Source organism: Diaporthe batatas, assembly GCF_019321695.1.
Source record: "Diaporthe batatas strain CRI 302-4 chromosome Unknown Contig00020, whole genome shotgun sequence".
Taxonomy (NCBI): domain Eukaryota; kingdom Fungi; phylum Ascomycota; class Sordariomycetes; order Diaporthales; family Diaporthaceae; genus Diaporthe; species Diaporthe batatas.
In genome coordinates this window covers 380,420-393,339 of record NW_025408567.1, presented here as the reverse complement: position 1 = coordinate 393,339, position 12,920 = coordinate 380,420, and the positions used below count along the sequence as shown (strand labels likewise).

At 54.3% G+C, this 12,920-nt stretch overlaps 4 protein-coding genes across 4 annotated transcripts; 2 read left to right on the top strand and 2 right to left on the bottom strand.

Moving 5' to 3' along the window:
- Positions 1–452: 452 nt before the first annotated feature.
- Positions 453–3,180, bottom strand: KVR01_012529 (uncharacterized protein). The gene is made up of 2 exons (XM_044789335.1): positions 919–3,180; positions 453–846 (listed from the first exon to the last, which is right to left on the bottom strand). The coding sequence occupies exons 1-2, from the start codon at positions 2,601–2,603 to the stop codon at positions 612–614; spliced, it is 1,920 nt and encodes a 639-aa protein (XP_044638340.1). The 5' UTR covers positions 2,604–3,180; the 3' UTR covers positions 453–611.
- Positions 3,181–5,254: 2,074 nt separating this feature from the next.
- Positions 5,255–6,833, top strand: KVR01_012599 (uncharacterized protein). Its single transcript, XM_044786511.1, has 4 exons — positions 5,255–5,457; positions 5,525–5,632; positions 5,701–5,981; positions 6,068–6,833. Exons 1-4 carry the CDS (start codon positions 5,398–5,400, stop codon positions 6,615–6,617), a joined length of 999 nt encoding a protein of 332 aa, XP_044638410.1. The 5' UTR covers positions 5,255–5,397; the 3' UTR covers positions 6,618–6,833.
- Positions 6,834–7,282: 449 nt separating this feature from the next.
- KVR01_012592 (uncharacterized protein) lies at positions 7,283–8,719 on the top strand. The gene is made up of 2 exons (XM_044790572.1): positions 7,283–8,062; positions 8,175–8,719. The coding sequence occupies exons 1-2, from the start codon at positions 7,527–7,529 to the stop codon at positions 8,611–8,613; spliced, it is 975 nt and encodes a 324-aa protein (XP_044638403.1). The 5' UTR covers positions 7,283–7,526; the 3' UTR covers positions 8,614–8,719.
- Positions 8,720–10,027: 1,308 nt separating this feature from the next.
- Positions 10,028–12,838, bottom strand: KVR01_012670 (beta-tubulin). Its single transcript, XM_044784049.1, has 7 exons — positions 12,544–12,838; positions 12,301–12,324; positions 12,211–12,236; positions 12,071–12,112; positions 11,953–12,007; positions 11,070–11,860; positions 10,028–11,005 (listed from the first exon to the last, which is right to left on the bottom strand). The coding sequence occupies exons 1-7, from the start codon at positions 12,553–12,555 to the stop codon at positions 10,612–10,614; spliced, it is 1,344 nt and encodes a 447-aa protein (XP_044638481.1). The 5' UTR covers positions 12,556–12,838; the 3' UTR covers positions 10,028–10,611.
- Positions 12,839–12,920: the final 82 nt, after the last annotated feature.

Below are 12,920 nucleotides of genomic sequence, written 5' to 3'. Positions count from 1 at the left end.
GGTGTTAAGTTCAATGTATGGTATGGCGAAGATGACGGAGAGCTGGGTACCTAGGTAACTATTTACCGTTTGATGGAAGTTACATGCAAGGCCTGGGGTCATTGATAGAAAGTTGAGATCTCAGAGCCCTACGAGGTTGCAGCCGGCGTGAAAACCTTGGAATGCTGTGCCATCACCACCTCAGATCAGATTCACTGCCCAGGTGGCCTGCACTGAACACACAGATTGCCTACATGCATTTTCCATTTTCTTTTTAAGAGGTGTCCTTCATTGGAATTCGTGATGTTGCATGTTTGTTAGTATTTGTATTCGTGGGCTCACTGGACCATGAATAAAATGAAGGGGCCGCCCGGAGGAGGCGTCTATCACACCTGATATCATGGAACACTCACCAGTAGCGTTGACGTATAACAATCCACACATTTCATGGACTTTAAAAGTGCTATGCAATGATGTCAAAACATGTATATATGAATATGTATTCGCCCCTCAGGGTGCAGCTGGTATAAGTAAGCCCTTTCCAAATGTCAACACCGATCCCGTTCCCCCGATCTAACTACATACATACCCCAGTAAACTACAAATTAAATGTTATCTGCCGTGCCGCCTTACTACTTCTCCCCACCGGCACCATCACCCCCCTTATCAAACTCCCCGCCAAACTCCTCGATCGCCTCGTCCAGGAACCTGTCCCACCGCGCCTCCCACGCCCGCCGCACGTCCCGGAGCTCGTCGGGCGACATGCAGGCGTGGTCGAGGCTCCACTCGATGAGCTGCTTCCACCCGAAGAGGGTCATGTCCGGCTTGCCGACCATGGCCTGGTAGAAGTCGTGTGAAAGGGTTGAGCTAGAGGGATTCACATGTCAGTAAGATTATAAAAAAAAGAACAAAGGACAGGAGTTGAACGTATATACTCACTTGAATAAGGTCCCGTTGTCACTGCTCACAGTACAGTGCACATTATTGGCCAGCATGCCGTACATGGCGTGCCCGCCCACGCGGGGCGTCAGGCCCAGCACCTCGTTGGAGATGGGGCACAGCTCGACGCACACGCCGGCGGCCTTCATGCGCTCCATGAGGTACGGGTGGCGCGCGAGCGAGAAGCCGTGCCCGATGCGGCGCGAGCCCAGCAGCAGCGCGTCCAGGAGGTTGTCGTCCGTCTCGGACCCGGACTCGAGCGTCTCGCCGCAGTGGAAGAGGAAGGGGATCTCGCCGGCCGACGCGGCCTCGCAGTCCTTCTTGAACTGCAGGAACTCGGGGACAAAGGCGCTGAGGGGCTTCCCTTTCCCCTCCTCGCCCACCAGGTCGAACCCGGCTATCCACTGCGGCCACCGCTGCTTGAACCGCAGGCACTCGGCCAGCCCGTTGGCGACCTTGTCGTTGGGGTAGGACCGCGGGCAGCAGTAGATGATCTTGAGCCCCGCAAAGTACGCGTCGCCGTCCCCGGCCTTCTTGTCCTTCTGGAACCGCTCGACCTCCTCGATGATCATCTCCATGATGCCAGCGTTGTCGATCTTGCTCGTCCCGTCGTCGGTCCACACCTGGTTCGTGTCCATGAAGTTGGGCCGTATCTCGGCGTACTGGATGTTGTCGCTGACGAAGTCCTCCAGGCACCGGCGCGTGTACTCGCGGTAGGCCCTCTCGTAGTTGAAGAGCCCCTTCATCATCTGCGTGCGGGCGTTGAACTCCTCCCATGCGCCGCTGACCGTCTGCGGAAGGTCGTGTGCCTCCTCCTCCCGGAAGACCAGCTTCTCCTGCAGCCACTGCAGGGCGCTCGCCCCTTGGTGATGCTGCGGAAACTCTTTTATAAAGTCCTTGAACTTCATGGGCGTGCGGTCCTTGTAGTCGTGGTCGAACAGGCTCCCCTTGCTGGCCGTGATGTCCATGATTGAAAACTGGATCTTGGATCGTGCGACCCTGTTGGGATGGTCCACGTCTGTTGTGTGCAGCGGTACGTCACTGGTGATGTACATCTGCTCCATCTCACTGGCGATCTTGAGCAGCACGTCGGGCTGCAGACACGCGTTGAAGTGGATGTGCAGATGAGCGCCCTTGGGAGCCTTCTTTGCGAGCTGGAAGACTTTTGTCCTGTCGATGAGGGCCTTATTTGAGAGGAAATGGTCACCGGCGACGCGAGGGTGTAGTTGGCCGGTCATGCCTTGGCGTGGCGGCTCCTTTGCATAGACGTTCTCATCATCATGGCGCTTGAGATTCTGGAGGATGCGATCTACACGCCGCTCCTTGGCTGATGCGCGGGTGGTGCATTTCCACTCGAAACCAAGAGCAGCCTCTCGGGTCTTGAGCTCAGCACGCCTCTTCTGGTAGTCGTCATCCGGGCGCGCAGAGGGGACACCAGCGGTGTCCAATTTGTGATCGATGATATGATCAAGATGTGAGACGGAGTCCCACTCGAAGGGGTGTGGCTTGTGTGCGGCCTTCCTAACCATCTTGCTGCTTGGGTGGGAGTCAGCAGGGGTGCGGGAAGTGCGTCGTCGAGGAGGGATCGGATTCACAGGTTGAGAAACTTGGCGGTAAAGGCTCTCGGCCTGGATCTTGTCTGCAACTTCGGGCCCATTGTGACTTATACCACAGAAGATACCCATGGGCACGGCACAATGGTCGGTGCTGCGGCTGCCCAGGTGGTCTCGTGAAAAGCTGGGGGCCGTGGCGGAGGGACTGCGGCACAGAGGCGAAACTGGTTGTTGGCTGTCCGTTTGCACTGGCCGTTGCTGTGCCACTTGTGTCGTTGGACGTCTTGTCGAACAAAGTAAGCCCCAAACACACAAGAGGCTATCGCACACAGTCAGATCGCGAGACCGCGTGTGCTTTGTTCCGAGGTCAATCAAGCTCGATGGTGGTCCAGCCGGTGATTATTCTGTATTATCTGTTCTGGTTCCTGAAACAAAGAGACGGCTGGGGGTATCACTATGCAGAGGTGAAGGAGACGTATGGGTCGAGGTGAGGGTGAGCTGAAATGCAGGTGAAGGCAGGTGAGGCCAGGAAGGGGCGGCCGTGAGCTGCTATGTATGTTCCGTGGTACAATGTGAGTGGTGTTTGGTTTCCAGCAACGGTGGGGCGTAAGACTGCCAGGGCACATGGGACTACGGAGTAGTGTAGGCAGGCCCCCAGATCTGGGGGGGTTGGGGCCTGCCCTAGGCGAATCCGCCGACAGGGATGCTGAAGTACCGCAGTACCCATGGCGGCTGGACATGCAAGAATGTGCAAGAATGTGGCTCAATCAGGTCAACCAACCCACCCGAACCACACTGAATCATCCATCATGTTTATCTACTACTAAGCCCCTGTATCTCGTACTAGTAGGGCAGCACTTGAGGCGTTCCTCCAACACTGAAAGGCAGCCGGCAGTTTGGGGAGTAGTACAGGCACGTGCTTGGCTGCCTCACTTGATGAGTCTGGCTGACCGTCTGGACTGACTCCTCTGACTGCTGGCAGCTCAGCTGACGGACTAATAACGAACACAGATATCGGGCTGCATACACACATACTGTCTGTCTCTACCATATCAAATCTGCCAAGTATCTATCACAACTTTACGGTGGACACCCCAAGACAAGTCCAGTCCACATGCATATAGTGGATAGCATGTGCTCAGTTCCTCAACTTCGTTCGACGACGCCGCCATCATCGTCTCCACCCATGGACCCATCCTGCTCCCAGCGGCACGCGCAGACCCATCTTTTCCATTCTCCAAGACAGCCAACACCACCAGATCTTGTCGTCTGCACCAGCAGGTTGCATTCGTACCTTGCACTGGCATATTTCTACATGCATATCAGCCGCCCAGCTAGCGGATCCTTCAACCCAGTCCACCCAACCACCAACACCCAACATTTGAACAGCCCTCGAGCCCGCGATATCCCCAGTCCAAAACATAAAAATTACCACACCGATGCCTTCTCGTCTCTTCCCTTCCCCTTTCTTCCTCTTTTCCCTCCTCCGCACTTCCAGCTCTGCCCCGGAGCCCACCCCTGTATACCGACAGAGCCGCTTATGCAGACGTGGATCCAGAAGTCATGGATCCCCCCAAAAGGCCCGCCGTAAATGTCACGGCAAACCCACGTCTTTTTACACTTTCACAGTCACCCGCACAGCGCTTAAAACAAGCGCTAAAAAACCTGGGATCACCACGACTACCGCCGGCTATTCTGGGGCATGCATAGTGTAACTTCCCATGTCAAGCAAGACTGGACATTGTTGGCTCCTTCATATCTGCCTCCTCTAGCTTCTAGCAAATCTTTTTACCGCGACGTCAGGGGCCACAAGTCGGCAACCACTCAAAAGTAGGACTCGACTTGTGTTTGGGTGAATCGTCGAAAGAGGGATACCGCGGTAACAGTGCCTGGATATTTGTGGGGCTCACTTATTAGCACACGCCCACAGCCCTCGTGCCAGGGACCCAGCCACCATCGCTACCTGATATCCGTCGTGCACCCGGGCTCGTGATACGGAATCGCCGTCCTTCAAGTCCGCCTTCGGCACGCCCCTTCCGTCCGCCTAACACCGGGGCCCGGTCCTGCTCCACAGCGCGGCCGAGGCCGACTGATTGACTGACTGACTGACTGACTGACTCTACGCCGTTTGCCGAAGTAGAACAAGGGCTGGCATCAATGTTTCCCAAGACCCATAGACTGACGAACAATATTTGCAAGAGTCAACATCCTAGCTTTGCAGAGGCAGTCTAGGTCTCCGTCATTTTTTCTTGTTATGCCTTTCGTATTCACGGGATTGATCAGCTTACACTATCTCAAGTAGTGTCTCTCGTGTTTGGTCGGTGCCAGTGAGATCTATCGGAATATTTACACATCAGCACTGGGCTATCGCACTAGTGACCCTTTTGGACACTTTTCGGCGATGGAATGAGGATGGCCATAGAGGCACCAGACCAATGTAGATAAATATCCTGCAGCACCTATCGTATTTCAACTATAGTTATGTGTGGTTTTGTGTGTGGTTTCGCTTCTATTCCGTATACGTCCGAGGACATACATGGCGCCTTTATACGGTGGTAAGCACTCAAGACCCAGCGCTTGGAAAGAACACGATGCCGATAACAATAGTTATAATACAATAAGTGTTATAAACTTTATATTTAAGTAATAAGTAGTTCAAAAGTTAAAAAGTTTATAATTAGGTAAATAAACAAAGAAAAATTCAATATGGCTGACGCCCTAAGATCATAACATATATGTAACTCCTGACGAGGCGCACACCATGGGGTCGGAGGAAGACATGCGGCTCAACCAACGTTTTCAAGGTCCTCAAGGACCCCGCTGCCAGCTCTTGCGTCCCATCACCCTCCTACCTAGTCAATGAGACGTGGCAAGACAGAGTTCGCTCAGGTCCAGGCAAGTTTACTCCGCGCCCGACCAGTCATTGATGTTTAGATTTCTGCGTTCGGACGTTGCGGCGTTGACAAATAAGTCGGCATTCCTCAAAGTGCGGCCCCCACGTCCCCCGAGCCTTTGCTTGAGCTGCCAGCTGACACCTAGACACCAAACTTAAGCCCATGATTCTCGCGTTCCCTGATAGATCGAACTTCTTTGCAAGTCTATCACATATGTCTCCTAACATTCCATCCAAGACGCTGGCTGATGGAAGCCGAGTCCCTGTGGTAAAGTCGACCTTCATATCCTGCATGATCATGAAGTGGATCTGGCTTAAACTGACTCAATGGGACAGCTCGGCTTCGGATCTGGCACTGCATGGTACAAGGATGACCGTTTTGGACCTTTCAACCCCGCGGCCGTAAAAATGGTCGAGGCAGCCATCGAAGCCAGGTATCGTCATCTCGACTGTGCAGAGGGTTACGGAACTGAGAAGGAGGTTGGGGTTGCTATCAAGAACAGCGGCGTACCTCGAGATCAGCTCTTTGTCACAACCAAGGTTGTTGAAACAATCGAAGACGTACCACGCGCTATCCAGACCAGCCTTGACAACCTACAGCTGGATTACGTGGACCTGTAAGTAATGTGCTCCGTTGACTGTTCACAACCTTACTGCGCGAGGCTTCGTGTGCAATACGGCAGCAGCTGAAGAGAGGTTGCAGATATCTCATCCATAGCCCCTACTTCACGACAACAGCTACAGGGCTTCAAGAGGCTTGGAAAGAAATGGAAAAGGTGCAGCGATCTGGGAAGGCCGGAGCCATTGGCGTCTCGAGCTTTTTGCGACCCCACATGGAAGCCATTCTGGAAGTCGCGGAGATCAAGCCAGTCGTGAACCAGATCGAATTTCACCCCTACCTCCAGAGAGCCGGCGGATACGTCCCTTGGCTCCAGGAGAAGGGCATTGCGGTCCAGAGCTTCTTCGGTCTGGCTCCTCTCACTCATGCAAAAGGAGGGCCGCTGGACGAGCCACTGGCTAGGATTGCTGCAAAGCACAACGTCAATGAGGGTGCGGTGCTCATCCGCTGGCATCTCAACCAGGACGTTATCTCGATTTCGACGACGAATAAGCGTGAAAGAATGGACAACTATTTCCAGGCCTTGGATCTCGAGCTTTCGGAGGAGGAAATGAAAGAGATTACCGACATTGGACTGACCCGCCACTTCAGGATTCGATTGTCAGAGCTCTTCGACCCAAATGATCGCTCTTGAGATATGAAGACTCGGAGTGCACATGGTTCGCAAGAAGGCGAATCTTGGGTGGTTTCGCTTCTATTCCGTATACGTCCGAGGACATACATGGTGCCTTCATGTGGTAGCCTCATAAGATGAATTCATAGTAAAATTAGCTCTTATAAGTCGAATTCTTACAAGTTTACCTTGTGTCAGAACCTATCAGAGGATATTGTACTTAAGGATAGGAATTACAGGAGGTACTATATTAATTTTATACTTTTCAGAGAGGTCCTATAACCTGTAGATAAAGTATATAGTACTTAGTAAGTCTACTCTATAATATAACTAACATGTTGAATGGAGGTCATAGCCATCTCCCGAAAAGAAAAAGAAAGCTAGGTAGACACGGTGAAAATAGGCTCGCGAGTCGCGCTGTGGCGGCTTCCGATCGGTTTGGACTGCTTCTCCAACAACCACAGGCACGCACACACCTGGTCAATCCCAACGGACCTCGCTGCCTCGTCGATCGCGCTACCCGAGTCGTAATGCCGCACCATCGATCCTACAGCCCTGCATCGATTTATAATTTTTCTTGCATTACAAAGAAGCAGTCAGCGTTAGTTTCCCATATACATCTGTAATCAAACAGCTGTCACTTAGTGCGGGATCCCGAGACCGCCTCGGTGTGTCCATGCAGGCCGAGTCTCTCCGGTCCAAATTCATCCACCGTCCACGGGTCCGGACTATGCGGGACATCAATGATGAATGCATACTGAGCTTGAGTCGCAAAACACAACGAGTAACAACAGGCCAGTCATTGTAATAATAATATAAAGATTCAGGGACCGAACTTTGTGACTGCAATAATCGTAATGTCAAAAATAACGAACCAGACAGCGATCGCATCAAAACCTGGTTGTTAACGCACCAACAGACCAGTCGACCATGCCCGCAACAACGCCCACCGTCTTCGTCACCGGCGCCACCGGCGAGATAGGCACCAAGCTCCTCTCCCTCCTCCAGTCAAGCAACATCCCGACGCGGGTCCTCTGCCGCCGGCAGGATCAAGCAGACAGGTTCAACCAGCAACCACAAGTGGAAGCCGTCCTGGGCGACCTGACCCAGCCCGCCGCGGCCCTCGCATCCCACATGGCCGGCTGCAAGACCCTCTTCCTGCTGACACCCCCCGCGCCGAACCAGCTGGCCATGGAGACGGCCCTGGTCGACGCGGCCATCGCCACGGGCACGGTCGGCTTCGTCGTCAAGATCGCGGCGTCGGACCAGCGCCCCCGGACGGCCGTGCCCTGGGCGCAGGCCCATTACCTCGCCGAGGAGTACATGCGGGAGGCGTGCGGCAGGGCCGGCGTCAGGTGGACGTCGCTGCGGCCCAGCGGGTTCATGTCGAACCTCATGACCGCGGCGCCGGCGATACGGAAGGGCTTCTTGCCGCAGACGAGTGGGGACGGTCGTGCGCCTTGGGTGTGAGTGACTCTTTTTTTGTTATGCTATCCATGCCTGATATCAGGGCATATTCTGGTCGATGTCCCCAAGACATGCCCATTCAGGTGCTGATAACAGTGACCACAACAACAGAGACACCGCAGACATAGCAGCAGTAGCCCACCGCGTGATCCTCGACGGGCCAACCAAGCACGCAGGCAGGGCCTACGTCCTGACTGGCCCCGAGCGGCTCAACATGTCCGAGTTCGCAGCCTCCCTGTCGCGGGCCATCGGCCACCGCGTGCGCTACCTGCACCTGCCCTCCCGCGTCTTCAGGCGCATGGTGAAGCTCGGGGGTCGTGTGGACGACTTCATGGTGGACGGGCTGGTTGCCCAGTTCGTGGAGATTGTGCGCGCCGGCGACGACGTGGACGTGAGCCGCGACGTTGAGGAGATCCTGGGCCGGCTGGCGACTAGTGTTGAGCAGTGGGGTGCGAGGAATCGGGAGAGGCTCGAGGGGTTTGATGTTTTGCCTTATATAGCCTCTGGATTTGTGGTGGGCATGGCTGTTTTGGGCTATCTGGTATGGTGACTAGAGTTGTTGCAATGGTTTTGATGTGTTGTGATCTGTGGGACTTGGAGCGGATAATAGATGTCACTATCAGTATTGTTTTTTAATATATTGTTATTGATACAGATAGCATTCCACCAACTTCAACTTGAGTGTTTGATCGAATGTCAGCCGTGTAATGACAACTAATGCAGGTTGAACTTTCATTGCAATAGTCTGGAGCAGCGAGCCGGTTGAAACACGACTTCGGATGTATACGGAATAACAACAAGCCCAACTTGGATTGAGCCGTTGAGTTAGCTGTCCGGTTACCAATTCATCTTATCAATTCACAGACACGGCCCTCCCTAAGTCGTGGGACTCCTGACTAGAGATCCATACCGCCACACTCAAGAACTACTCACAGTCATCACCACATGAAGTCGAAGAATGCTTTAGCCTTAGAGAGACTGTGACCAGCACGCTGAAGCTTCTAAAAAAAAAGGGGGGGGGTGATATCAAGGGCACCCGAGACATTCGGAAAGGAGTCCCTCCAGGAGCAGGAGTTCCACCTCCAGGAGGAATGGTTTCCTCTCCTGGTTAGTTAGAGTGAACTTCATAAATACAAGCCACCACCCCCCATTCTTCTTTTAGTTGCCCTTTTTAGTGCCTACAAGTGCATGAAACGCTGTGCAGGGCTAATAATAAGCTGGTGTTGAGTTGACTGGTAGCGTTCCCAACTTAAGCAACTAGAGAGCCTAGCCGTACTTTCGCCAACAGCATTCCTCATTCAAACCTTGAGCACACCCTTAAGTACCTAAGGTAGGGATTCTCAACAACCTTGGAACCATCGCGTGTGACATCCCCTTTAATCTTGAGGGAATCTCTTCTCTCCTCTTGCACAGGGCACAGAGACCGCCACGAAAACCTCACTCGTGCAAGAGAACGCCAGAAACTGTCGAGTCGTAACTACCAATCCATGTACACACACACACACACTCACACACACACAGAGCAGCCACAGAGCCAGCCTCCAACACACAACATTGCTTAACCATTCTACACACAGTGAACTGCCGGGGCAGATAGATGCTTGAGATCACTCACACTCGCTCATCCAACTACGTACTTACTAGGTAGCCTGCCTGGCTTCTAGCAAGATCCAGCTACGGCTTCTTGTCTAAGACACACCTGCACAGAGAGAGTCTCTAGCCCCATTCTAGAACATCCCGGGCCCCAAGTACTTAAAGTTGTTTATTAGAGGGCCAATGCTGCTGGAGCCTGAAGCCCTAAAATACCCTTGAACATCCGAGCCATTCTTCACTGCCAACCACCCTACTACTAGTAGGAAGCCAGTGTGGTTGAGTAAGCCCTGAGCTAACATGTACCCAGGCAGTCTTTCACAACCTCCTCAAAGGTAATTACCATCCAGATACAAAAGCCGGCAGCACAAGTCCCACTCTACATGGTCCCAACAGCTCGGTCTGGCTCTGGTGTGGTCTGGCCTGCCTCTGGCTGTCCAACCTTGGAAGCTTTGCTTGTGAGCAGGGCATACCAATATCTTAAGAAGCTCACCTGGGCAGTCCAGGCAGGGACAGGGCTAGGCACCCTACCCTGTCAGGCAATCACTCCTTACATTCAAGGCCTGTATGTGGATGGGTAGGTACACGTGTGAACGGGAGGAGGCTGGGAACCTTGGATACCAGGTGTGGGGAAAGGGTTTTGACTACAAAGAGGTATATTTTCAAAATCAATGTTTCCCCTTTTGTTCTCTGCTCTGTTTTTCTTCGGACGATCGGCCGGGTCTGTCATTTTCAAAGATTACCAGAACACCCCCGCTCTCCCCCTGAATCATGAATCGAATAGCTATCCACGCAAGCTTCAAGCGTCCCACACAAGAGGAACAGCTGTGCACACACGCACACAAGAGAACGGGGTATGAAGAGAAGTGTCGTGGGTACAATGATGACTGATTAAGGACGGTAAAAAAGTCCTAGATCATTGGACCACTCCAGACAGCACATCTCATCAGACCATTATTCACTCCTCGCCCTCAAGGGGGGCCTCCTCCTCGTACTCCTCCTCCTCCTCATCGATGGAGGCGTCCTGGTACTGCTGGTATTCAGAGACCAGATCGTTCATGTTGGACTCAGCCTCAGTGAACTCCATCTCGTCCATACCCTCACCAGTGTACCAATGCAAGAAAGCCTTGCGCCTGAACATGGCAGTGAACTGCTCGCCGACACGCTTGAACAGCTCCTGGATGGCAGTCGAGTTACCAACGAAGGTGGAGGACATCTTGAGACCCTTGGGGGGGATGGAGCAGAGGGCGGTCTGGACGTTGTTGGGGATCCACTCGACGAAGTAGGATGAGTTCTTGCTCTGGACGTTGCGCATCTGGTCCTCAACCTCCTTCATGGAGACCTTGCCACGGCTACAAAACAGTGTCAGCAGGCAGCTTATTTTTTTGGTAGTGTGGGAGTGCTTGGGAGACTTACAAGATGGCAGAGCACGTCAGGTAGCGACCGTTGCGGAAGTCAGAGGCAGCCATCATGTTCTTGGGGTCGAACATCTGCTGGGTGAGCTCGGGGACGGTGACGGCACGGAAGGAGTGGGCGCCACGGCTGGTCAGGGGAGCGAAGCCGACCATGAAGAAGTGCAGACGGGGGAAGGGCACCATGTTGACGGCCAGCTTGCGCAGGTCAGAGTTCAGCTGACCAGGGAAACGCAGGGAGACGGTGACGCCAGACATAACGGCGGAGACGAGGTAGTTCAGGTCGCCGTAAGAGGGGTTGGACAGCTTGAGCGTGCGCATGCAAATGTCGTATAGGGCCTCGTTGTCGATGCAGAAGGTCTCGTCCGAGTTCTCAACCAGCTGGTGGACGGACAGGGTGGCGTTGTAGGGCTCGACAACGGTATCGGAGACCTTGGGGGAGGGCACAACGGAGAAGGTGGCCATCATACGGTCGGGGAACTCCTCGCGGATCTTGGAGATGAGCAGGGTACCCATACCGGCACCGGTACCACCACCCAGGGAGTGGGTGATCTGGAAGCCCTGGAGGCAGTCGCAGCCCTCAGCCTCACGACGGACGACATCAAGGACCTGGTCGACCAGCTCAGCACCCTCGGTGTAGTGACCCTTGGCCCAGTTGTTTCCAGCACCGGACTGGCCGAAGACAAAGTTATCGGGTCGGAACAGCTGGCCAAAGGGACCGGCACGGACGGCGTCCATGGTACCGGGCTCGAGATCGACGAGGACGGCGCGAGGAACATACTTGTTGCCGGAGGCCTGGGTGAAAACGCGTTAGCAAGGGCTTGGCGGCGGCAGTTGACCACGCCGAGGCGGTCAAGTTTGGATTGACGACGTGGCTGTTGACTTACCTCGTTGAAGTAGACGTTCATGCGCTCGAGCTGGAGCTCGGAAGTGCCGTTGTAACTGTGCGATCGTCAGTGCCAAGGCGGAGGAGAGGACGAGGGTAGGGGATTAGGAGGTGCATACACGCCATTGCTGTCGAGACCGTGCTCGCCAGAGATGGTTTGCCTAAACAGCCGAGGTCAGTACCGATGCTTCGAGCTCGCCTATCGCGCGTGTCGAGTCGTCGCGGTGGTAGGACTTGGAGCTGGAGAGCTGCGACGCACCAGAAAGCAGCACCGATTTGGTTACCCTGGGAAACGTGTCAGCTACGGGTGGCGATAAGGTCGGGCGGTTGTTGACAGGAGGCAACTTACGCATTGGCCGGTCTGGAGGTGAACCTGTGGGCGAGAAAAAGGTCACGTTAGCAATCTGACGCGTGTTCCAAGGGCACCTGGGTGCTTTTCGCAGGCAGCTGGTGGTGTTTTGAGGCCCGACGGTGGGTGTGGTCGCGATGGTGGGGTAGCCTTAGGCTCAGGGGCAGAGGAGGATGCGAGAGCACAGCATGGGCCGACGCGTCTCTGCGTGGTGGTTTTTTTGGGGAGGCAAGGACAACTCACAATCTCACGCATTTTGAAGGATGGACGACTTTGTTGTCGAGACGGGTCGAGAGACAAGAGAAGAAGGGCGGTTGACAGACGAGAGCAGCGAGGTCCAAGACAGAGGGCCGGTAGCTCGGAGCGAGATTGAGAAGGTGAGGATTGGGTATCGGCGGCGACGAGGGTGGTGGTGTTGGGATTAGGATGGATTGTCTGGCAGTTTGGCAGGAAAAGAGTGGAGTGAAGGCCCTGGTGCTTTCGCTCTCTCGCTCTGTTGTGCCAGGTGCAAGGAGCCAGGGGGCACAAGGGGTCCAGCAGCAAGCCAAGCACCAAAGCAGCACAGCACCCCTCACAGGAGTGGGCACGGTTTGTTGATTTTTGATTGCGTGCACGGGCCA

Bases quoted from the DNA above. Each gene is read 5' to 3' on its own strand.
- KVR01_012529 (XM_044789335.1), bottom strand. From the start codon at position 2,603: ATGGGTATCTTCTGTGGTATAAGTCACAATGGGCCCGAAGTTGCAGAC. The intron at 847-918 runs GTGAGTATATAC...GAATCCCTCTAG, and splicing joins GACAACGGGACCTTATTCAA to CTCAACCCTTTCACACGACT.
- KVR01_012670 (XM_044784049.1), bottom strand. The intron at 12,113-12,210 runs GTGCGTCGCAGC...TCGGCTGTTTAG, and splicing joins CAAATCGGTGCTGCTTTCTG to GCAAACCATCTCTGGCGAGC. The intron at 11,861-11,952 runs GTAAGTCAACAG...GTTTTCACCCAG, and splicing joins TGAACGTCTACTTCAACGAG to GCCTCCGGCAACAAGTATGT.
- KVR01_012599 (XM_044786511.1), top strand. From the start codon at position 5,398: ATGTTTAGATTTCTGCGTTCGGACGTTGCGGCGTTGACAAATAAGTCG. The intron at 5,458-5,524 runs GTGCGGCCCCCA...ACCAAACTTAAG, and splicing joins ATAAGTCGGCATTCCTCAAA to CCCATGATTCTCGCGTTCCC. The intron at 5,982-6,067 runs GTAAGTAATGTG...GAGAGGTTGCAG, and splicing joins CAGCTGGATTACGTGGACCT to ATATCTCATCCATAGCCCCT.
- KVR01_012592 (XM_044790572.1), top strand. From the start codon at position 7,527: ATGCCCGCAACAACGCCCACCGTCTTCGTCACCGGCGCCACCGGCGAG. The intron at 8,063-8,174 runs GTGAGTGACTCT...CCACAACAACAG, and splicing joins GACGGTCGTGCGCCTTGGGT to AGACACCGCAGACATAGCAG.